The 25,884-nt window shown below is 43.6% G+C and overlaps 1 protein-coding gene across 1 annotated transcript in view; it reads right to left on the bottom strand.

The window, feature by feature from the left end:
• Nucleotides 1–24,311, bottom strand: part of Fbn2 (fibrillin 2) — a 197,124-nt gene extending 172,813 nt beyond the window's left edge. The window contains exons 1-5 of the mRNA XM_075968617.1: nt 24,051–24,311; nt 23,123–23,205; nt 18,539–18,637; nt 16,950–17,045; nt 11,478–11,573 (exon numbers count right to left, since the gene is read on the bottom strand). Coding sequence (XP_075824732.1) covers nt 11,478–11,573; nt 16,950–17,045; nt 18,539–18,637; nt 23,123–23,205; nt 24,051–24,295 — 619 coding nt within the window. The 5' untranslated portion in view covers nt 24,296–24,311. The remainder of the gene's footprint in view (nt 1–11,477; nt 11,574–16,949; nt 17,046–18,538; nt 18,638–23,122; nt 23,206–24,050) is intronic.
• Between the last annotated feature and the right edge of the window lie 1,573 nt (nt 24,312–25,884).

Here is a 25,884-nt window from a genome sequence, read left to right as displayed (position 1 = left end):
CCATGGAATTGGGGTTCCTGGTTCCATTAAATGTACCTAATGCATTGCCATCATCTTACTTGTAGATATCAGATATAGGAACACAAATTTTATCGTATGGGAAGTACCTACACTTGGCTTTCTGTATGACTTTAGATAGATTTCCAAGTCAAAAATTGCCTGTGATGTCAATGTCTTAGGGGGAAAAAACCCAGCAAATTGAAAACATATCACAGACTCTTTCTTTTCCCACAGAAACTATGAACAACAACAACTCAACAGAGGTCAAAACAAACAACAGAGCAAAACCTATCGCCAGTACCTAAAGAAGGAAATAGCCCCAGAACAGCATCACAATGACAGTCCAGGATTGACACAGAGGGCTTTGCAAACCTTCCCCTGCAAACAGTATGGGGGATGAGGGGAGAGACTCAAACCCTGAGAAAGTTCACTAATTCACTAATTCTCCATAGAGAGCTGGATTTGCCTTTAGCTTATGAACTAGAGAAAATGTGTAGGAGTAAAAGCCCTGCTACCAATATAGCATCACACTGGGAGGAAAAGCCAAAGTCCTGGACAGCCCCAGCCAGTGTGATGGCTACCAGATGGGAGGAAGTTATGGAAGACACAATGATCATCACTACGTAAGGTCAATTCTCTCCAGCATTAAACAGAAGAGACTAAATGAGGATTGTGAAGGTGACAGAGTCTCGGGGCGTGGGGGTGCAGGAAAAGAAGGTGAAATCCTTTACAATATGGGGAAAAGGGACTGGGGCTGGAAAGGGCTGGGGGAAATCTGAAACCAAGCAGGCAGAGTCTCTTCACAGCCAAGGAAGCTACCAGGCATCATACCTGAAATGGGGGCGGGGCTGGACAACTTGAAGAACGCCTTTGAAAAGGCAAAGGGAGTCATCTGGACACAAAGTACAGAGCTCAACTCCTTCCCCCAAACTACCAATGCCCAGCTGAGATCTTCTACCCCGGAGGGCTTAGGGCACTGAGAACCTGGAACACTTGGGTCTCCAACAAGAGTTACAGAACAGAAACAATGTGCAGAAGTAACGTGTGAGTGATATTTAAAGGGAGAAGAGGAAATTTATCTCCATCGCCTAGCAACCCTGGACAAAGTCACCTGTTTTTATCCTCTCCCTAGAGGCATAAAAGGACAGGGTAGGAGGTAGTTCGCATGTTACGATTCTTTGTATTAACAGCAAGGCACACAGTAGGCTGAGAGACCAAAATTGTTCCATTACTGGGGGAGGAAAAGATTAACTAGGAAGCAAAAACAGACAGGCATTCTTGGCACTAAGTAGGTCTCCACTAAGAACTATGTAAGGAGATGAATTGAAGGTCTGGAGAGATGGCTTAGCAATTAAGAGCAATTGCAGAGTACCTGGGTTTGGTTCTCAGCACCCACATGGTGTCTTACAAACATTCCTAAGTCCCGCTCCAGGGGATCCGATGCCCTCTTTTGACCTTGGCTGGCACCAGGCATACTTGTGGCACACATACATACATGCAAGTAAAAAAACACTCATAGACATAAAAAAGTTAAAAAGAGAATTTTAAAAAGAAAGTGAATTGACTGATAAAAGGCTGGCAGTGAGGAGACAAAACTTAAAAGAAAAACAGGAAAACTCCAAGAAAGATAAAGAAAGAAATTGAAGGCAAAAGCAAATTATTATAAAACTGCTAATTGGTGAGAAGATTATATAGATTGAAAAAAAAGACTCACTGACAAAGATTAAAACAATTATAGAGCAAATGGCAGGTTAAGTTTATTGATAAATATCAATATAACTGAAGTGGAAGACCTAAAATTGAACTCAAACATATAATAGAAGAAAAATTCCATGTTTTCAAATAACCATTATTCCAAATTGATCATTAAAACTTGTATAATAATAAAGAAGAATATTGTACATTATTAAAAAGCCAAAGTATTCAATCTTACAGAAAAAATAGGACATAAAAAATAAAGCTTGATTCAGACTTCTTTATGACATAGTCAGTGAATAAAATAATTGTATTATGCCCAAAGAAATGAGTAAGGAACATGGAAACCTCCAAAATTAAACAAACACCACTTAGAACTCAAACATAAGACAATAGGTCCACATTCTCCACAAGGAGAAAGTCTCGTGTGCAGAGATCTTGGGGAAGCTATTCCATAATAAAACCTAATGGGCCAGCCATGCAGTGAGAAAAGGAACACTGCAATTATCTTTCAGTTCAACAGCCAAATTCTCCTTTCAAAGAGTCACGAACTAAAAATAAAAGCTATTTATTCACACATAGAAGACCTTACTTATATTGTAGACAGTGAGGACGAAGCCATTATGTGTTTTTTTTTCCTTTGGGGGACATTTGTGAGCCAAATCATAAAACTTTCTGTCCAATATTTTTGGAAGTTTTTGTCTCAAATATTTTATTTTTTCCAGTACTTTCAATGAGAAGGGTCAATAAGGCCTCCACTTGTCTATTCTGATTACAAATCAAAGACTCCATTTTTTATTTATATTTTTGTTGGTTTTTCGAGACAGGGTTTCTCTGTAGCTTTGGTGTGTCTCCTGGAACTAGCTCTTGTAGACCAGGCTGGCCTCAAACTCACAGAGATCTGCCTGCCTCTGCCTCCCAAGTGCTGGGATTAAAGGCATATGCCATCCATTTTGTTTTAAGGTGATGAATTTTGAACATTTTCGGCCATTACAAAAATAATTTTTAGTGTATCAGTTCAGAGGTAAAATCTGAAATTCATACACAAAAAATAAACTTATTTATGTCAGATAGCAGAATAATTAAGTGCCGGCAAACCATTGGCTTCATGTGAGTTTTCAATCTTTCCTGTAACACATCCCTGCTATCCTTACACAAACTGATTGGTCGACACGGTTTGTCTCTAGGGAGATGGCCTACATGCTGCATCTGAAGATGTGCTTAAGCATGGAGGTCCTGAGGCTACACCTCCTGTGTTCAAATCTTCCTTTGTTTTCACCTAGTAGCTTTGCGGGTTTGAATAAACGGCCTTGTTTCATTGTGGACTGCTCCCCCTTCTCTTGTAAGAAAATTTGAAAGATGCTCTTTGGGCTTGAGGAGATGATGCAGCAGGTCAAGTGATTGCTACCCAAGAAGAATGACCTGAGTTCAGGTCCAGTTCCCCCACGTGAAGGCCACACGCCGTGCATGTCTAGCACTCCAGAAACAAGCAGATCCAGCCAGTCTGGCCAACACATGAGCTCCAACTTTCCAAAATCGAAGATCAAAGACTGATGGAGGAAGGCATCAGTGTCAACCTCAGGCTTCTGTGACATACACCCAAAGGTGAGCATATACACCCCATAACTAATTTTTTTAAAATTTAATTAAATTAAAAAAATCCGTTCTTTGTGGTATTATGATTAAACACTTCAATAAGTATTATTTCTCAATATTACACACATACTTTTTCTACTTAATATTTATGCTAACAGTCTAACTTAGGCCTACATATATCATACTTCAGTGAGTGTATTGTATAAACTTTATACTGGATTGCTACACTCCAACTGATATATGTGTCTCTTCCTAATTCCTTTTGCTTCCCTCTTGCTTCCCAGCCTACATTCTGTCTTGTTGCCCCAGACTGACCTTTGAGGGGAACTACTTTCAAATCCTGAAGCCACTCAGAGCACTTGCCCCAGTGCAGACTAAATAAAGAGCAGCTTTTGCCTCTGGCTTTCCAAACACATTCAGGTCTATTTTTTTTCTTCCAGCCTTATCCTGTCTCTCACTGACTGTGTATTAAGGCCATGCTAGATAAACAAGTCTCCAAGGACATTTAAGAACCCTTACTAAGCACTTCTTGTCCTGTTTCTTCTGTTTGGCATCCCACAGGCTCACAAGACAGTGATGCTATGGCTTCAATTGCACTGCACCATATGAAATCCAAGGAGCACAAAGGCAAGAGGAGAGGAAAGTCTCTGCTGTGGAGAGATTACAGTCAACTGAATATGCACACACAACACAAGGATAAGCACAGTTACTTTAGGCAACTTGGATAAACGGCAATAAATAAAATAAAAGGGGTATACGTCTAATGGTCACTTTGCAGATGAATGGCTTCCTGAATTGTTCAAAGGCCCCTCTTTGTGAAACTCTCAAGACCACATTCTATGCACAGGGATCATATAAACTTTAAAGGAGTCAAATAGAAAAAAAAAACACACTAGAAGTAATTACGATATTTGGGGTAACAAACTTGTTAAAACAATACATGTGGAGCCTGATTACTCAACTACATAGCAAGCCACGTAGTGAGAATGCTATAGATTTCCCAGTCAAGTGTACATGGTCACAAAACAACAAGGATGAAACCGGAGTCCCTTACAATTCAAGTCACCTGAACCAGAGCAAGAAGTGTTGAGAACCCTAAGTTATTTCCCTCCCCCACACCACCAAGCTCATCATTTCTAAGTGTGCATATCCTAACTTTGCTTCATAATTTTTTTATAGGTTATAATGCCTTTTCTGGGCCAAACACTGGCTAGAAAATTTCTTAATTAATTCTCCTTTCATGGAGATGAGATGCTCCAAAATGTTCCTACTTATTCCAAGTTCCCTTCTAGTAAAAGGAATAAAAGGAGCATCAAACTTCACCCCTAGAACTTGGCTCTCATTGGTTCTTTCATTTGAGACTTAATTTTGAATAAGAAACTGCCACACAGATCTTTTCGATAATTTGAAGAGTCACTAAAGCTATCAATGTCAGCATCTGAGAGATGCCAGCCACGACATGATTGTCATTTAATTATCAGAGACACTTTCTGCCTGCATGGCAGCAGATGTCAGGGAGGGCAAGCAATGCCACATGAGGGTAATACGAATCTTTGAATTTTCACTGCACCCAACCTTCCTGAAACACAACAAATAACAGTGGAAGCCAGCTGTGTGGCAGGCTCAGGGATCATGTGTCAGGCTTTACAATTTTTAATCCTCCCAGTAACTCTAAGAGTAAACTCCAGGCTACATTCACTCCTAGAAACAGGTAATATTTGTTTTGGAGATTTGGGTAGAAATTGTATTTGTTATATAACACTCATCCATCTGTACACAGATGTATTTAATTCCTTTCAACAAACCCTTACATAGCGATATTTTATTCCAATTAAATTTTATGAGTTTATATATGGTATGGCAGCTTTGCATAGTTTCCAGACTTGGTAACTTCTAATGTCCTCTGATTTGATCTTGAAGTCAGTAAATATCTTATTCAGCAAATGTACACAGAGAGGCTTAAGTTAAGAACAAAGGGGCGGGAACCGGGGCCGGTTTTTTTTTTTTTTTTTTTTTAGTTTTTCGAGCCTGTCCTGGCACTAGCTCTTGTAGACCAGGCTGGCCTCGAACTCACAGAGATCTGCCTGCCTCTGCCTCCCGAGTGCTGGGATTAAAGGCGTGCGCCACCACCGCCCGGCTCCGGGGCCGTTTCTAGATGAGCCTATTCAGGAAAGGATTTTCCTCCAAGACCCAAGTTCTCCCTTGACAAATGTAAGCATCACTGGCCTTGCCTACCACTGCTTCTCCCATCTCCATCGGTTTTAGTTTCTTCTTTCCCTTTGTTTCTGCTCTTCAGCATCTGCTTTCCCCCCTCCCCCCATCTCCCACCTTGTCTTCTTCATGGCATTTAAGATAAAGACACCATCAGAACGAGTGCCAAAACCTAAATAAAGTTCTCACAGATCTTCTGGTATTCCTCTGATGCCCACTTAAGTCTAGGTTTAGCTTCGAGGGTGCGAAGTTCTAAAATGTTCTCCTTACTGACCTTCCCAGAGCAGAAATGCATGTGTGTGCACTGGGAGATGTGTGTGCTCACTGACTCAGAAGCATATGTGGCTTTAACATTTATACTCGATAATCTCTTGTCTTTACAGTTGACATCCTACTAAATTTTCAGTGTGAAAGAAAAGGATCATGCCCTTCTGAAGAAAGAGAAAGCTGACTTTGTTCACAAAGCAAATCTAATGGGTTGTGGAGCTTAAATAGTATTGTCATAAGATGAGCCATATTATCGTCATCATATCCATGTAGGGAGTGGTCTGCTGGCGTTTTACACTACATTTGCATTACTGACAAGGGGACTGTTTTAATTCCCTTCAGTTGAGAAGTACCCCTGAGCTCATTACTTCTTCCCATTCCTATTATGGTATCTACCATGGGCACCGTACCTTTGTGTTTGGAGAGGATTTTTAGTTCTGGTCCTTAAATACACAATTAGCTTCTTGTGAATAGGATACATACTATTTCTTTATAACTAGATTTCCAAGTACTTGATACTTGATAAGTTCTTAACAAATATTTAAGGTTGTTTGAGTAAAATTTAAACATCCTGAACAAATGTGGTTTAATTGTAGTCATATATTTTAATTTGTGGCTGTATAAGTACCACACAGTAACAGATTAAAGGGTAAAAAGAAATACCAAAAGCATGAGAAAAATAGACACTTATAATATTTTATAATAATAAAGAATTTTTCAAACACACTAGACAAGGAAGCAACCACCAGAAAGTTTTTCCATGGAAATCAGCAGAACATGTCAAAGTCTCTGTTGTTCTGGTCAAATGGCAGAAGATGGTCTGCCCAGACACATACAATGGAGGGACTAAAGCTGGGCCTTGAATTCGATCGCAATCTCATGTCCTCTGATGGTGTGGGAAGTCCTTCTGTACATGTGTTGCTTTTATTGGTTAATAAAACTGCTTTGGGCCTATAGCAGGGCAGAACAGAGCTAGATGGGGAAAACTAAACTGAATGCTGGGAGAAAGAAGGCAGAGTCAGTGAGATGCCATGTAGCCGCCAGAGAGGAAAGACGCAGGAGGAGCAGATTCTAGTCAGGCAAGATCCCATTCTTTGAAAATACTTTCTGAAGAATAGGAAAGAGAAACTCAACTTATTTAGTACCTATATAGCACTTAACCCTGAGCCCAGGAATTATGAATAATTTGAATTTCTCCTTTTATGTTGTATTATTTTCTAAATTATTTTAGCACATATCACTGCTAATTACAAAGTATAAAAAATTATAGTTTGAATAAAACGTATTGCATAGACATTTCTTAGAAGTATCATGAAAGTGTCCACCTACTGCCCACAGATGTGTGCAGGATACCAGTTTATTCTTTCACCATACGGTCCAGTATTTCTGCCCATATTATCTAGTCTCTGTGTTACTAAAATCCTGTAGGAACCCACCGTGCATCCATTACAATAAATTCCAAGTCTTGGAAATCAACACAGGCTAACAAGTGTATAAATTCTTTATTACTTGGATTTTGTCTATGTAATTCCCAGAATCCAAAGAAACTCCAAGAAACTCTTCTTGTTTTTGAAATATGATAAGGTCTAAGTAGTTTAGTGACTATCACTATTACCTTATCTCTTGACCTCTTGACATGTGAGGGAATGAATTGACATACAGGAAATTCAGACCTTTTTTGTTTTTTTATTTTTGTTTTTTTTTTTTTTTGAGACAGGGTTTTTTCTGTAGCTTTGGAGCCTGTCCTGGAACTCACCCCTGTAGACCAGGCTGGCCTTGAACTCACAGAGATCCACCTGCCTCTGCCTCCTGAGTGCTGGGATTAAAGTCATGCGCCTAATTAAGACCTCTTTTTGAATGAGACCTGACATTGCACTCCTGTCTACTCTAGTGGAGACAATGATGAATCTGTTGGAGAAAGTGTTGCTCTCACCTTCGTACAGAACCAGATAAGACAGGATGTGTAGGCACACTTTTTTTTTCAATTTATTTATTTGTTGTTCTGTTTTTTTGAAACAAGTTCTCTCAGCATAGCTCTGGCTGTCCTGGAGGTCACTTTTTAGACCAGGGTGGTCTCTAACTCGGAGATCTGCCTGCCTCTGCCTTCCCCATGCTGGCATTAAAGACACGCACCATCATCACCAGGCTGTGTGTGCACACTTTAGGTGTCCGGGTTAGGTAGGAAAGAGACAGTGAAGTATTCAACCAATCATGAACCTGACAATGAAAGCCCTGCAGGTAGACGTGAGTGAGAGCCTTGTGGCTCCAGGCACCGGGACATATCAGAGTCCTCTGCCTCAGCATCCTTTTCGACAGCGAGTTCATGCCTCTGCCACTATAACTGTATGAGTTTATGAGAACTGCGCAAACATGAAACCGGTCCTATATCATTTTCCCTCCAGGCATGAAAGCTTTGCTATTACAACCAATGCCACTGGGAACTTGGTCTCACAATCCTATATCTTTGCAAATTAATACCCTGGAAGGATTTTTTTTAAAACATTGATAGGTTAAAAAGCAATCCTTTAGTTTCTCTTTTTAAAAAGTATCTTCTTGTGGTAGTGTGGAGAAAACTTAAACTTTAAAGACAATGTCACTATGTATCAGGGTATTTGAAGGTTTATAGAATTAAATGCTTTTCTAAGAAAAACATATTTTACATGACAAAAATAATCTGTAGCCATAGTGTATGTGTAACTAGAAGGGTGTAGCATATATTTTTACCAGATGCTCATAGGGAAGCTTCAGGGGAAATTCAATCATTAAATAAGCATTCACTGAAGTCAAAGAAATTTTAAAAAGAGACTTGGCAGACCACATCGGGAATCAAAGAATCATTTTAGTGTGTCTACACATCCCTTACATGGGCTCACTTATTTCTGCTCTGCCTCCCTGAAATTCTTGTTGTTAAGTAATAAGGTGCTCTCAGGATGGTGACCATGGAGGCTTGCTATATAATGCTGATTTCTGTTTCTGCTTTTTCTCAGGTGCATGGGACATACAAGTTTTTTTCATCTGTTTTGTGAAGGAAGCAAAACTAATTGAATACTTTTATGTGCTTTAGACGCAGCTGAGCTGTCTGCGTTTTACAGTCAGCATGGTACCACAAGGCCTCTCTCTCTTTTTCTGCTAACTATAAAAGGTCATTGTGTGTATCATAAAGACAGGAGACTCCAGAGTTTCAGCTTACAGCTCCAAGACTCAAGTTAAATAGCTTAATCATGCCAGCCATTAGCTACCCTCAGTGTTTGCCTGAGACCAGAGAGCAGTCTGCCAGAACCCAGATAGTTGCAAAAGCAGGCCTGTTCAATGTGACTTCTGAGCCCAGGAGGCTAGTTTAAAGGAAAATTATATGTATTCTGCAATAAGGAGGGGAAATGTCCTTGACTTTATGCAGCTCCTTTTCCCCTTATATAGTAGAGAACATGTATTCTGAAATCAGTAATTGAGTAAAAACATGAACTTTAACCATAAACAGGCAAATTAGCCTATTTACTCAACATAAATGGGTAACTCCTCTTGTATATAGCGCTTCCAATAGTTCTTAAGAGAGATGAGGAACTCTGATTTTATTAAAATTACAATGACATGCAAAAATTCTACTGAAAAGAAAAAAAAGCATCCATAAAATATTAAAGTTCGTGGCTGCAATTTAGGAGTGGAAACTCCTAGCTGCGTGTTAAAAAGGAAATGAAGCTTTTGTACTTGCCTGACAGAAGGGCAGTAATCAAAAACAATGCGAAGCAAGCTTTTAAGGTCAGTTCATGAACTGATCAATTTTGTAGTTTCTCCTGAAATCACACTACTGTGTATGTAAACGCTGAATAACTCCCCTGGAGTCAGAGCCAGTGAATGAGTGACTGTCGGAGAACAGTGACGTCATACCTGGAAGCCTGGGCTGGAAGACTCCAACCAACTGTACCAGTTAGGAACGAACTTTGTCACCTGCTTTGATGAAAGAGCTGCAGAACCTACGTCAGTGACAGAAAGCATCGCTTCCACTGGTCCTGACTGGGTCTGCATCTTTAAGATTACTATCTTCTGTTCTATGGTCTTTAAACCACATCGCTTAGGAAATCTGTATTATTTTATTCCGATGCACTTGGGCTAACGTTTCTCAATTCATTTTCCTTTCCCCAATAAGAACATCTGGCAAAAGCTTTAGAACTCATCCGAAGAATAATGATAAACTCTGTCATCTGTGGAATGTACTTTAGTCCCAAGAAATCTCTATGACATTAGGGATAGCACACATATCTCAGTGTGCACACACAGACATATGTTATAAGTTTTCATGCATCAAACTTCTCAGGCTTCGCCATTTTCATTCTCAAGAATGAAAATTATCCTGAATACCAACATTACATTTTTTTTTTGTGAGGATAATGATTTAGGTTCTGAAGTACTAGTTTTCTTCACAATTCCACAGGGTCTCTGCACATAAACCTGTAATAGTTCATCGATATGAACTCCGTACACTTTAGTTTTTAAATAAAGTGCTCTGTAACTTTAGATGCCGTCACAAGCCCAGGGAAAATCACTTGAAGATGTATGTAACAATGTGACAATGTAATGTTACCTTTAATCTAAACTTGCATTTACTCTAATGGCTCAGGGCTATGCAGTTAGCCATCACATTTGATGAGGTTTAGCTTCTTTGGTGGACCACGACCACAGCTGTCCTCAGGCTCTATGGCCGTTACAGCATCAATGCTGGCTGTTCTCAGCAGCTAATAGGGAACGGTTTTAATTGCTATTGGAATCACTGTCAGCTGGTTTCACGCCAGCTTTGATGACTGTTTACGGAGGCGCAGCGGTCAGTGCAGGATGCTTTCTTTGAGCACCCATTCCTGGAACCCTTCTGTCTTGCCCAAGGGAAGTTTGGCTGGGTTCACATACCCAGCCGTCTTCTGCATGCAGCTCTGGGAATGCTTACCTCATACCATGCTGCAGGAATGGATGCTGAATCCAGAGCCAACAGAGTAAGGTTTTCCTTTGTCATAGACTATTGTGTAGAACCCAAGCTTAATCCCACCATCAGGAAGCATCTCTGAAGACTATGACTGACCAAGACACAGTTAAAGAGAGGCTTCTTTCTATAGATGAGCCAACAAAGAATATGTCACCGCAGTAATGATGACAGTCCTCATACAACCACAAAACAAACAAACAACAAAACACTCCAAAAGCCACCAGAGTAAGACCAAACAGAAGCCCCAGGAGGGCAGAGCCAAAAGGACTGGAAAGACTTGATCACATCTGATAGAAAGCCCAGTAGCTCTGGACTTGTGTTATAGAACGTAGTGTGTTTCTTTATTATTAAGGCAATTTGGGTCAGATTTTATGGAGGCCAGCCAGGGACATATTACTATTGATTTTTTTTAACAACAGAGGGGTTACTCCCAATAGTGTCTAGAAAATAAATGTAGTACATGATGAGAATCTGCCACGAGTCAATCAGTCAGCATCACCCTGGGGCCACTGCTTCTGAACAGGCCTCCCAGACCTGGATCACTGTAATGAAAATCACCGAACACTTCTGCTTCTGAGAGGACTGGGCCATATTTTACCCTTCTAACTACCGTTGTATAAAAATATATTTCATCGAAACAATTCCCATAGAACAGCAAAAACACATTCAGACATCGTTATAACATTACAGAATGAACTTTGAAAACATAGGTTCCCCAGTCTCTTCCCCCTCTTACCTCTCTCGCACTGTGGCCCCGTGAATCCATAAACGCAAGCACAACGGTTCGGGCCAATGCAGCGCCCACCATTCTGGCATCCGTTTTCACAGACAGCTGCACACAAAAGATCAAGAAACAGTTCATTAACCACCACGTCTCCAAGCACAGCAAGATCCTGCAGTGATGCTGCCAAGTAAACATCTTATATCCAATTGTTTCTCGAAAACATGAGTGCACGAATCTGATTGGTCACTAAGTCAGAGATGCTACCACGATTCATAGATCTCATTATTAATCAAGTTTATTGTAAGTCTTTTTTCTTGATCAGATTCATGAGGATAATAGGTCTGATACTCACAAGAGACAGGCAATCACTATTCAATATTCTATTACCTTTTCTTCAGGGACATGAGAGGCATAACTTATTAACATGCCCTCCAAGCGATGTATGTATCAAAAATAAGACGCTCGATAATAAGAGGGAAATAGGCCGAAGGTGCAGCCACTTGGCTCTTTCCTCACTCATTGTCACCATCCGGTGATTGCTGCTCTGTTGATCATAGCAAGAGGGGACACACTTGGAAAGAAAGGATTTTCTCCATCTTAAAGCATCACTGTGTCAATGACCTCGGGGTTACGTATTGGAGTCATGCTTTGACGCTATATGCCATACGACCTCAGGGTTAGCTGCTACCGTCTCATTTTGCTCCAAGGCATGATGCTATAGGGCTCTGGAGAAGAGGCACTTCTGCTTCGTTACCCATCACACCTTGTATTTCCAGGTGGCACTTCTGACGGGCAGGAAAAAAAGTTAAAGGAGAAAATACAAAGGACAGCAAAAGGGAAAGCAGGCCATGAGGGCTGCGAGACAGATGGGGGTGGATAGAAATGTCAAAGAGAATGAGAACTTCCCAAAGATCTCTAAGGAGCACGTGAGTCTTGGAGTCAGTTGCCAGGATGCGAAGGCTCAATTGTAAACAATTACTAGATGTGGATTTCCCAACTGACCAACACATATTTTGGCAGACGGATAACTCTAATTGAATGTGATTAATGAAAATGTAAGGAATCTTCTTTAAATGTTATCTAGCGGAAGGGCATTGGAATGAAAACCACTTTCCCACCCACGTCCAGTTACTGTACCAGCCTTTGGAAAAGCCACAGACAGGCTGGGGTGATGGGTCAGCAAGGAATGTACTTGCACGCAAGTACGAGGGCCTGAGTTTGGACTTCAGTATTCATAAGAAAAGTTTGGTTCCCCCCCCCCCCCCGTAATCCTAGCACTGGGGGAGATGGAGACAGGCAGATTCCTGGAGCTTTCTGGCCAGTCAGCCTACCTGAATGGTAGCTCCAGTGAGACACCCACCTCAAAAGAAAATAAATAAAATGAACTCCTGAGAAAGGCATCCGACCATCTCTGCCCTCCAGATGCACGTATATCTGCAACGCTCCCCTGATAGACTACAGACAGAGAGGATCTGCCTGCCCCCGACTGGGATCTATGAGCAGCAGGAGGCTGCCTCTCTGAGGTTTTCAAACCCAGACAGGTGGACGGTGCCATGAAGGTTCAGCTTCTCCTGCAGATATGGGCCACTTACTATGCAACCCTAACCTAACCTGTCTGTGCTAGGCTAACAAGCCCTTTCTTCCTCACAATATGCTTGGCGGTTCAGAAAGTAGAATTATTGTTCATAAGCTATTTATGGGAACATATGCCATCGGTGAACACCAATTTCAAAATGAGTTAGCAAACAGTTCTGATATTTCCGATTTCTGATTTCTAACACTGTGGATATTGATATGGATCTGTGAACAGAAAGGTAAGGACAGACCACACTTCCAGTCATTCGCTGCTGTTGCTGTTAGTCACATAAGAGGAACAGTTAGCTGGCTTTAGGATTCTCCCTTCCAAGCCCTGTGGTTACTGAAGCAACTCTGCCTTATACCAGGCCCTCCCAGCATCTTTTCTACAACTTTGCCAGGCAGATGGGTGTAATGAGCAATGAGTCCTGTCCTCCATCCCGGTGTTCCAACCTCTTTGGTCCTCAGCATCCCTGCTCATAACAGCTGGCGTTTCCCCGCCCAAAGTATTATGTGAATTAACATGCATGAAAAACCAAAGGCTTTTTTATACTGTTAGAGCTTTTTGGAGGGACGGGGGACTGCTTGTTTGTTTTGAGATAGGGTCTCTCTCTGTATTCCTGGCTAGCCTCCAACTCACAGAGATCTGTCTGCTTCTTCACCCAAGTGTGGGAATGACAAGCATGTGTACTACACAGCTTCTTTACTCTTTGTTTTTGGTTTTGTGAGACAAGGTTTATCTGTGTAACTTCCCTGGATGTCCTGGGACTCAATTTTTAGATCAAGCTGGCCTTGAACTCACAGAGATCTGCCTACCTCTGCCCGAGTACTGGGATTAAAGGTGTGTGCCACTGCCCGGCTCTTTTTTGTACTCTTAACTGCAGAGCTAAGCCGTCAGAGCAAGTCCGTAAGCATCACTCCTTCACGGTCTCTGAATCAGCTTTTTCCTCCAGGTTCCATCTCTGTTTGAGTTCCTGTCCTGACTTCCTTCAGTCAAATAAATCCTTTCCTTCCTAAATTGGTCACGTTGATTCATCATAGCAGCAGTAACCCTAGCTAAGATACTTAACTACTCAAATGCATTTGTTTCCCAGTATGTTTGGAAGATAGCACAAGTTTCTTCCCTAGGCCTACAGAGCCAAACCTTTCTCTCCAGATCTGTCTGTTTCTTGTCATTGTGTTTCATCTCCACCTTATGGGGGAATAGAGGTTCTATTTACTGCTTTCACAGTAGATGGGGTCTGTCTTCTGCCACAGCATCTCTGAACTCACTTTTCCTTGTGTCCAGAACATTTTCCCCCAGGATTCAAAGCACAGACTTCAACCTGTGTGCACATGTGCATTCCCTTACCGTTTTCTTCTCATGCTAGATGTTCCCATTACCTATATCTGCATTAGGTTATATACTACTCCTATCTGGGTAGGAAAATTGGCTTACAGTTCTTCATCCTTACAGTAAGGATGCATAGTTGAAGCAGAGTTGGGGCAGAAAGTTAGAGGTAGGGACTGAAACACAGACCATTGAGGGACACTGCTTACTGGCTTGCTCAAACTGCTTCCTTCCTTCCTCTCTTTTTTTGGTTCTTTGTTTTTTGTTGTTGTTGTTGTTGTTGTTGTTGTTGTTTTTTGATACAGGATTTCTCAGTAGCTATGGAGCCAGTCCTGGAACTCACTCAGTAGACCAGGTTGGTCTCAAACTCACAAAGACCTGCCTGCCTCTGCCTCCCAAGTGTTGAAATTAAAGGCGTGCACCACCATCTCCCAGCATTCAGCCTGCTTTTTTATACAACATAGGACCATCTGCCCCAAGGGTGGCACATCCCACAGTGAGTTGGACCCTTCGCTATTAACCACCAATCAAAATTGCTGCCACAGACTTGCCGACAGGCCAATCTGATGGAGGCAATTTCCCAGTTGAGGTTCCCTCTTCCCTGATGAGTCCAACTTGGGTGAAGTTGACAAGAAACTAACTGGCCCAGATTGTCACCTTTCCATTTACCTGCCAGTCCCCTTCCCTACGTGCACAATGTCACTGCACCATGAAAAGGGAAGGACACACAGTGACATTGCTCCGTACAATGTAGGAATGCTATATAAGGAAAACTGCCCTTATTTGGGGAGATTCTTTAAGGCAGTTTAAAGGTTTTCAACATCTTCACATTACCAAACATCACATTTCAAGAGATTTTCTGGAATCAAAAGTTGATCATCATCATCTTCACTCTCAACAATGTAACACCCTTTCCATAGGACAACTTAGGAGAAAATGTCACCTTAAACTATCCCTGCCACTGCTGTTTTGTAGCCACCACCTTCACTTCCATATTTGCTAACTGCTGGGTTTATTAGCAAAGCCTTTGCTTGCACCATATGTTTTATCATCTCTGTGATGAAATAGCGACAGAAAGACACCATTGTATGAGACACTCAGGGAAGAACTACCCACATGTGCCCTGATTAGAACTCAGTGCCTTTCATATTCCTCTGACCAGAGGGCATGGGTTGATAGGGGCTGCAGCTTAAAATTTTATTGATTGTGATAAACAGGTATAACATGGCATTTCTCATCTTGAACATGCTAAGTTACAGTTCAGTGGCATTAGTCCATTCACGTTCCAGGGCAGACACTGCATCCTCATCTTCAGGATGTCTGTTTGGGATGTCTGTGCTGTAAGACTGGAGTTCTACACCCTTGTTCAAGATGAGAAATGCTATGTTATACCTGTTTATCACAATCAATAACATTTTAAGCTGCAGCAAAAATGAATATCCTAATCAAAAGCAGATACCCATGTACACTTAACATTGGTTCTTCTATGCTAGAAATAGACTGGCAGTTCTTAGGGAAGCCCGGAAGTCTAGACTCACATGAAAAGTGAATGAAGGGACACAGATCACCTTTCTCTATGTCATTTAACCTTCTCTAATTCTGTGTTCTTCATATGAACTTAAAATTATACTATGTTAGTGAGGCCAACCTGGCCTATACATCTCAGCTACTCGGGAGGGGGAGGCTGGGGAATCACGAGTTCTAGGCCAGCTCAGACCAGATGGTGAGTTGACAGACAGCTTGGGTAATTAAGTGAGATCCTGTCTACAGGAAGCTTGCCGATCATGCATGAAGCCTCAGACTCGTGCTCAGTATTGCAAACTAAACTAACCCAACAAATGAATCAGTGTAAGCTCTTAGGAAAGCTGGTAAACATTAGCCAAATATATTCCCCAGGGACGTGTCACAACACAGGGGCCACACTTTGCACCCCCTTCAAACAGGACTATTTCTTTATCATTGTGTAATTCTCTCCAATGAAGACAGCTTTATTTACTGGCGTGAAGGTATACATAGCATGGTACCAACCTGTCTGGCAGATGCACGATCTTGACTGCAATCTCCAGGACTGCGAGTGGGTAAGTTCTTTGCTAAAGCCTCTTTTTTCTTCATACTGATCTAAACTTTTCAAATCATCATACAGTCCTGTATTCTGGTATTAGATACATTGGAACAAGGTAATTTATGAAATTGGCTCTCATGGGTTAATTTTGGCAATTCTTAAAATTTGCATGTATGTGGTGGTGGGAGTGAAGGAAGTGGTTTTCCAGTAACCTTTATAGGAACATACCTATGTTCTGTGGCATAAATACCCATGACAAATGTCAAACTTTATAGCATGTAACTAGTGTTCAACATCAATATTGTAAAACACAAAAATGAGCAAGTTAGAAGAATCCCTTCAGGTTAAATTTATGACAATTACTTATGAACTATGGCTTACTATATAAAAGTATCTCTTCCAATGAGTATCCACAAGCTTTGCAAGAAGCTCTGGATAAGCTCTTACACTCTGACTAAAAGGAAAGGGACACTCAGTCACACTGTTTACAACAAAAGCTATTGCTAAGGTTTCTTACGTTGTCCACAGTAAGTCCCGATGTATCCTTTCTGGCACTGGCAGTGGTCCTCAGCACAGGTCCCGCCATTCATGCACCTCACACTACACTGCTGGACTGTGAAGAAGACAAAAAAATACAGACATCAGTCACCAAATTGCATTCATGGGCTTGTCTATAAACTACAGATCCAACCTGATGGCAAGTATATTCCATGTACTCTACTGACACAAATGTTATAATCCAATAAATTTTTATTGCCACTAAGAAGACAAATGCATTGGTGTTCCCAGTTTAAATCTTACTCCTGAATCAGACAGGTTCTCATTACTCTTGTTTAGCAAAAACCTAGGAGGGAACCATTAAAATTCAACAAAGTCATGCTCATTTTAGGGAGCTTTAAAGCCCTTGTTTAGATATTGAGCAGGCAAATATACAATATCACTTCTAGCTTACTCTAATGAGATCTCAAACACTTGCACGGGGGTTAATCTTGGTCTTTGAAGTCCCAACATTTTCTAGAGTCATGAAAAGAAAAATACATTCTTAGTCTACTGTTATAGTTACTTTGATGGAATTGTTGGGAATTAATGTGTGTAGGAAAGTGAGTTAATACATCTAAAGTATTTGGTCAGTATTTCAGTAGACATCTGCTGTCTTTCTGATCTTCTCTCCCCATAGTTAAGACCCAAATAGAATAGAGGCTGCACAAAAAGACACCAAATACAGGCTAGTGTTTGGGATGACAGGTTAGCCAGTCTTAGTTGGTAGACTTAAGTCTTTGGGTAGGTGAGCTGGTTAGAATTTTTTTTTTCAATTTGACACAAACAAGAGTCATCTGGAAAGACGAAACCGTAATTGAAGAAATGGCTCTCTTAACTGACCATGATGAAATACATTAGACATTTTTCTGATGAATATGGAAGGACCCAGACCACTTTGTGCAATACTACCTGGGCAGGTGGTCCTGGATGCTAAGAAGGTAGATGAGAAAGCCAGAAAACAGTGTAAAAAAAAGTGTTAAAAGCCAAAAACCAGCACTCCATCCTGAACTCTACTTTAGTTCCTGACTCCAGATTCCCGCTTGAGTCCCTACCCTGACCTCCCATGGTGATGGGATGTGGCCTGGGAGCTGTAAGATGAAACAAACCCTTTCCTCCCCCAAGTTGCTTCCGGTCATGTTGCTTATCATAGCAATGATGTCAAAGTAGGACAGTAGGTTAGTTAATATGCATGTGTCTCACTTTCCTCCTCTGCAAAATAGGAGCATGACAATATCAAACAATGTGGATGAGAGGATTGAAAGAACGGAAACACCTCTCCCAGAATGCTATGCGGAGTGAATGCTCAGGAAATTACAGCTATTACAAAACATTACGTCATGGAATCCTAAACATACCGCCACCTAGACACATTCTCTGTTGACAATTGCCTACGTGAGGCAACAACTATGGCACAAGACTGTCTTAGCTCAAAATTTAACACAGGTAAGCCCAATTAGTGAGAACAACCGCCCATCCATATCTCCTTCAAGAACGGCACTTGTCACTGGTTCCCAGGCTTAGGGAAAATGCAGTGGACATAGCCACGGAGAGGGAGAGGCAACATACTTGATTTTGCTCCACAGGTCGGGGATATTTGTCCACTGGAACAAGTACACATGTTGGGACGGGAACAAAATCCATCTCCACAGCTGTTCCTGCAAATCGCTGGAGAGAGCACAGCACAGATGGGAATGAGAGACAGCACCCTCAGTCACGTTCCACAGTGAGAAAACAACAGTTTTAAAACCACAGGTCTAGAAAACCTTGGCATGACATTAATGTTGCGAAACATCTGAGTGTTAGTATGAGATAAAAATCCCCCACTGGAGATGTGGGACTAAGTCTCACAGTTTCCTTGTGATGTTGGACAAAGTAATGCAGCTCTTTTAAAATTCCGTAATACCAACTGACACCAGTTCTTTAACTTGATTATCAATACAAGTTGCTTTTTCTATTCAAAACCAGAAACTTTTGAGTTCAGGGTTCACCAAAGGATCTTGATCCTAGGGAGCTGGCAGTAGTGGGGACACCTGGAGAGACTGAGCATCTTGGAAAATAGATCCCACTGTTTAAGAATGTGATATTGGTAGAGACAGAGACCTGGGCTCTAATGAGTTGCCCAAACGTCTGGCTTCATACACATTCCATCACAGCTGGCTTCTGCCCTATCCAATCATCAATCTTTATCCCCCTTCACGATTCCTCTCCTTCCTCCACTCTTGAGTCTGCCATATCATCACTGCAACCTAAGCCACTCCCGCTGCTTAAAAGAGCCATTCTGATGGGGTGGGGGTGGGGACTGAAGCTCCCTACAACTGTGACCTCCAGCGAAGCTGAGGGTCATCTAAGCCAAGTTTAGGCTCATTGACACATCACATACCACAGATACGCAAAACCTTCAGTCAAGTGCCTTGGAATGGGAACTCTCTCCCAAATTTAGTCAGGAGCTGAAAGAGTTATCTCTATATCCCTAGTTGAATTCCCTCTTTGAGCATGCAGGCTATGTGCAGATTTGTTATTTCTCCGAATGCAAGAAACAAGGGAAGGGTCTGGAAATGTCCTGAAACCACACACAAATACTTAGAACACTGTGCATATGAATCTTTTGCTGGGGAGAGGTCTCAGAGCTTTCAACGAGACCTGGGATCCCCATGATATGAGAAACACACTCTACAGGAGCAAACCAATTTGGTAATTGCTTTCCTTTTCTAAGATCGCCTTTGGTATCTATATAATATGGGCAATGTCTCAACTGGTTATCCTGAATGAAAATACTGTAAAAATATTATGGTCTTAAGATTAAAAGAAAAGGCAAGAAAATGGCTTCCACCATAGAATTAATATTTATATTAGGTTCTGACCAACAGTAATTTTCTATGGCAAATGCTCATGAAATATAATTTTATTTCAAGGGTTCTTCCTTCTTAGCAGGCAGATTAATCTAGGTTTAGATGGAGTGACCCATTTGGTCTCAAACCAAAAGAAGGTTTGAGGGGCTGATCCTGGACATGTTCAGGCAGTCAGTTGGCTGTCGAGGCTTCGATGTGTCCCCTGCACAGGCCAGTAGGAGGAAGTAAGAGTGATGAACTCCTTCCTCTCTATGCTCATTGCAGTCTGCAGTCTCAGTACAACTCCTCCATTTTAACTGACATTATGAATCCTAGGAGTGTTGGAAGGAGCAGGAGAAAGGGTGCACACACTGGGAGTCTGGTGACATTAGGAGATGCTGCATGGACTGGTACTTAACACACGTGGCACACAAGAGGTGTGAAGATGAAGTCTCACTCTGCCAATGACCCACCGTGAGCACACATAATACCCAAAACGTCACTGGGTTCAGTTTTCTCATTAAAAGCATAAATGAAACGGGTCATCATGGAGGGTTCTGACATATTATTTTTTTTTAGTTCTTAATTGCTGTGATGCTAAGCCAATCCCATTCACTGTTTCCCCAATGACCAAAACACTGCTGCATACTTTCTCCATAAATAAATGCATAAGCAAACTCTTCTTCCATTATTCCATGTTCTTGGATGATTTCTTTTAATTTTTTTGAAAAAAGAAGGCTAGAAAGTAGGTTTGGAAACAAACATGGAAATTTGGAAGTACTTCAGTGACATATCAAGCCACAATTAAGAATAATAACAGTTGGGCATGATGTCTCAAGCCTGTAATCGAGGCGCTTGGCTGGCTGAGAGAAAGCCCGGGAGTTCAAGGCCAGCCTGAACAACATGGTTCCATTCCTGGGACTGGCTAGAGATCATGTCTTTCAAAACGAATAATAAAATGATCACAATGAAGGAGGGAACAAAACCACAATGCATCATCTTTTTAAAGTAATAGACACATTTCTTCACTGTCTTCTCGTGTGAAGCCTGGTAGGAGACAAACGTCAAACTTTAAAGCTTGCTCTGGGTGGAAACAAAGTGGAGATGTAACATATGAGAAAATTAATTGTGGGTCTTCATATTATTATCATTATTTTGTAAAAGTGCCTCAGAATTTCGCTTTGCTTCATGGTGAAGTAAATTAAACAAAGAAATATTTGTTACCAAGAAATTCGGGAATTAAAAATTTCCCAGTTTTTAGTTTACAATGATTTTAATGTCCATATTTCTCCACATATGACCATTTTAAGATGCAAAAATAACAGACTAACTGAATTTAATTCCTAAACTAGGCGAGGCTCTTGCAAAGGGGATGGTACCACTGCGGCAGTGCTTTCCGGTAATTTTGTGCACAAGTTTTAATCTCAAGCCATAAATTATTTTCCTATGATGTTAATAATAAATATTGCTGAGCTATACTAGACATAAATGTCATCAATATTTATTGGAGATATGAAGATAACGCCAATGTTTGTCTAATGTATGCATTTCTAATGGAAGAAACGTAGGTGACCATATTCACTGTGAGGTGCTCGAAGCTGACCTTCTAAAGAAGGAAATGGCATAAAGACAGTCAAAGACCCGAAGTGTTTAAAAGTGGACACTCACTGGGCCATGCATAAATTACCAGTGCAACCATGCCAGGAGGGGAGGCTCTGCAGTTCCCATTCCTTACTGATCCAATAAAACCTGACTCTACAGATTTGCAACCCGTACCATAAACCTATCCCTTCTCCTCGGCTGCTCTCCAACTCAATAATGGCAGTCACATTCATTACATTTAGTGAGTCAGACTTTCCACAGTGCCTAAGTCATTCCCAGCCAGTGTGGCAGGTGTGTGGTGAGTGACGTTAGCTGTTTCAAGAGTCTGTAGATCCCAACAGTGTAAGGCAGCCCCGGTAATGCCCCAGTGGCCGGAAAGAGTAATGCACCTTCTATAAATACTTCACACGGGACTGTCTGAAGTCCTGAGAGAAGGCAAGTGACCAGTCATTCCTTTTCCTCTCCCCTATCCCCATAAAAACCAAAGACCTGTACATACATGGGTTTATTGGAAAATATTTATGAATCAATCATTTAAAAGAACACAGTAGCTGTTTCTTATTTTGTTTCATTGCTAGAAGTTGTGGGGTTTTTGAATAGAAGAAAAAGAGAGAACTAATCTTTACAACAAAACTTTAGATTTCTGTCCTTTGAAAGGACAGCACAGAAATAGCATTTAGGTTCTGTCTCAAACCCACAAACCCAATAAATACAGAGTTGGAGATGCCACTGTGCCCACACTACCCCTTGGCTAGGGTAGCTTACCCCTTTTCTGTTGACAGTGGCATAATTATCTTTCCCTTGGGGAATACCAAGGTCAGTTTAAAGTCAAGACAGGCTGTAAATGCATGTGCTGTCTGTGCCTTGGCTGTCCTCCAGAGAGGACAATGTGGCTGGGCTCCACAAACACACCGGGAAAGGCCAATCACACTTCACCCCACAAAGCCCTTGAAATGAGAACCCCCTGAGTCTTTAATCATAACACCAGAAACTAATGCGCTTAGAACTTGAAGACCGGCATATATACTCTGGAAGCTGAAAATAATTCATGTGAACCCTTAAGTTCTGATACACAGATCTTTCCAGGGCATAAAAGTCACATTGGAGAAAACATACTGTCCACTGTTAAGATTTGGCATGTGGAAATTTTAAATTTAACTGTCTCCTAGCCATAAAAGGAGTCAAACAACTTACATTTATTCTCTTAAAAAAACAAAACAGCAACTACAAAAATCTGTTAACTTTTGGTCAGTTCAAAATCTGTGAGAGTACTCCTTTTAAACCTTTGCCATGTGGCTGCCGAGTGTAGCCCAGAGATGAGAAAGTAGTGTAAAGGTCTAAGATTGATCTTCTGATGGCCCAAACCTAGGAGTCCAAGAGTAACCATAGTAACACTGTGGTCTTAGCTGGAATTTATAGGAAAGGTGATGCTGAATCATCCAGGGTATTGCTCTAACACAATGCCCCACCCCGTTTGTATCAATACACACAGATGATACAAAAAAAAATCTAAGCATTCTAAAACCTTTATCAATGTCTTCCTCCTGAGTTTCCTTTAGTGAAGTTTTTCAGCTGGTGTGGCTTCCTCCCCACCACTGAGCTCTCCTTACCATTGTGTGACCAATGGCTTTGTATGGGCAACTGAGTGTTTAAACACTGTACACAAGGTCAGCCCTGAAACAGAGCTGAGTATGCTGTGTGGGCCCTGCCAAACACTCACGGACAATGCACTGATTTCCTCCTGGGAGAGTCTTCCATCCAGGGCAGCAATAGGAGTGGAATCTAGAACCGCACACGTTGGGCCTGCAGGGGACAAACACGGCAATACCCACATAAGGATAGGCGCAGTAACACAAAAGAAGCTCTTCCTAAGCAAAACCCGAGCGAGTAGGTATCAGGACAACGAACAAATCAAAGTTCCATTTCAAATTCTTGGGGCTTGGGAAGCAGATGTGGAAGTAAAGGGGCTAGAGTTTGGGATGGGGGAGGGTCCAGAACCTCTAACTATCCCCTCTCAACTGCCCTCCCTTGCTCGGCTTTTTAAACCGGGAAAAGAAACAAGAAACGCATAATTTGCTACTATTCTAGAGTCCGGATGCTGAGAACAAAAGGAACACTCCGCTCAAAAATCCTTGCCCTTGCTCCCAAATCCATCCCTCCTTGCTCCACTGTTGTCTCTGGCCCCCAAGTGTCAAGGAGGGCGACTTGGAAGGCGGAGCGCTGGATCTGGCGATGATAACCAGCGACTGCTCCGCACAAGTCCTCAAACAAAAGGCTCTAGAGCTGCGCCCTCGACGGTGGGGAGCAGGCAGACTCCGGGGGGCCCTGTCCAGGGCAGACCCAGGCCCTCTTTCGGCCTGACACTGGGAACCTTTCCCAGCGCCACAGACATCGCACATGCTCTGCTATTTGCACCCAGAGGCCCGCTCCCACCGGCAGCCAGCCGAAGCCCCCTAGGGAGGGCTTTCCGCGGAGCAATTGAGGCTTTCCGGGAGAAAAATGAGGGGCGCTCCTGGAGCTCTCGGGGTCCTTAAGTGTCCTAGTGGAGGGAACTGAGGCTCTACCCGCCAGCGCGACAGTCAGGGAGAGTGTGAAGTAGAAGGCAGGGAGGTCTCCCGCACAAGTCAGTCATCCCGCCGCCCACCTACCCTCGGAGTATGTCCTGCTGTCCTCGCCTGCGGACGCGGCTCGCCGCTACCGCACCCTCGTCCCGGTACTCAGGCGCCGCGAAGCCGCCTTCTACTGCGGGCCGGACCTGTTGCGGGGGCGGCTGGGACCGGAGCGTCTTAGGTGGAGGAGGCTGGGGCTGACCGGCTGTGCCCTGTGCCCAGAGCGCCACGCAACCCAGCCACACGAAGTAGGGCTGGAGACACGACCGCCGCCGTCTCCCCATCGCCAGCGCCAAGAGCGCGCGGATCGAGGCCCGCAGAGAGGGGACTGTCGAAGACCAAATCCGAGAGGCCCGGGGGGAAAAAAATCAGGGTCTGACCAGCCCTTCGTCAGCTCACGGGACTCGCTTGGGTTGCGGTGTCCTGGCGGAGTGGTGGAGCGGGATGCAGCGTCAGCTCCTAAGCGGCAGCGTGCGTGCGGGGCGCGGGCTTCTAGCGCTGGGGGCAGCGAGGCGCGGCGGCGATGCAGCCGGCAGCCCCGCGCGGTCCACGTTGCATCCCCCGGGCCACTGCCCCGAGCGACTCCAGGACCGCCAGCGGGTGGGGGCGGGAAATTACAAAAGTAACCCGAGCAGCCGCGGCATAAAGTTACAAAGAAAGCGGACCTCACAGGGAAAAAAAAGCAGGGGGAGGGGGGTGCCTAGGCTGAGTGGATTCCCGTGCGCTCCGGGCACAGATCCTGGAAAGCTGCAGAAGTCACCAAAGGAAACAGGCGAGCGAACAAAAGTCACCCCCAAAAGAAGAGGAGGGTCTTCTCGGGGCTCGTTTGGGGTCCTATGGGGCAGTTAAGCGGGGCGGGGCGGCTGCACAGCCCATCAGAGGTGCGCGGGGCCCGGGGGAAGGGTTGGCTGAGGGAGGGCAGGAGGCTGGATGCCGGGGAAGATGCCGCGGAGGAGGGCGCGGCGCCGGGGTTTTAGAGGCTTGGCGGGGCGCGGGGCGGGACAGCGGGCGGTGGCTGTCAGAGGGGGCCCGGGCGCAGCGGTCCACACGTGGAGCGCAGCCTGGATGGAGGGGCTAGCATGGCTCAGGATGGGCGGGGACAATGTTACGGGGAGATCTCAGGCAGAGGAGTGGAGTGAGCGATGGGGGAGGGGAAAGAGGCAGGAAGGGGGGGCAGGGCAAAGGGAACGGAGGAGATTGAGATTGGGGAGAAGTGGCGGCTGGGGTGGGGGGGCGGGGGGAGCTGAGCGCTTAGTCTAGGTTGGAAGCTGGAAGCGGGCTTCGGATGAGGGATTGGCGAGCAGGGGTGCCAGAGGAAATGAGAGGGGGATGGGGGAGGTGAGGGCGTGGAGAGAAGTGGAAAGGGGGGAGAAGAGGGGGCCAAAGCCCGCTGGAGGGGCGAGGCGAGGCGGCCAGGCTTCCCGTCCCGCTCCTTGGCCGCTAGCTCTGTTTTGACTGCCTTACAAAGCAAGCAGACGGCGGGGGAGGGGGCTACCAGCGACCAAGTTTGGGGAGAGACCCCACCGCGGCCCCAGCCTTTCCTCCAGAGAGCTCCGGGGTCTCAAGGACTGGAGACAAGGGAACCCGAGAGTGCTACTGAACTTCCCCGTTGGGCAGAGGTCACATGGTAGAAAATGGGACCCAGTTCTGCGGGGACCAAGACTCTGATCCGCCTGTGTGTGTTGGGTGTGTGTGTTGACGAGGGGGGGGGGGAGGACAGACCTCACACTGGAGCTCAACCTCAGTCCTGTCCGTCCTGGAAATCTAGGACATTCGGATCGCCCTGCTATCCCCCACCAGGAACTCCATCAATCCGTAGAACAAACGGCCTGGACCTTTCCAGATTAAACTGCATCCGCAGTACAGAAGGAAT

The sequence above is a fragment of the Microtus pennsylvanicus genome, chromosome 4 (assembly GCF_037038515.1).
Source record: "Microtus pennsylvanicus isolate mMicPen1 chromosome 4, mMicPen1.hap1, whole genome shotgun sequence".
Lineage (NCBI taxonomy): Eukaryota > Metazoa > Chordata > Mammalia > Rodentia > Cricetidae > Microtus > Microtus pennsylvanicus.
The sequence above is the reverse complement of the archived record's forward strand: the minus strand, read 5'-3'. Positions and strand labels throughout refer to the sequence as shown.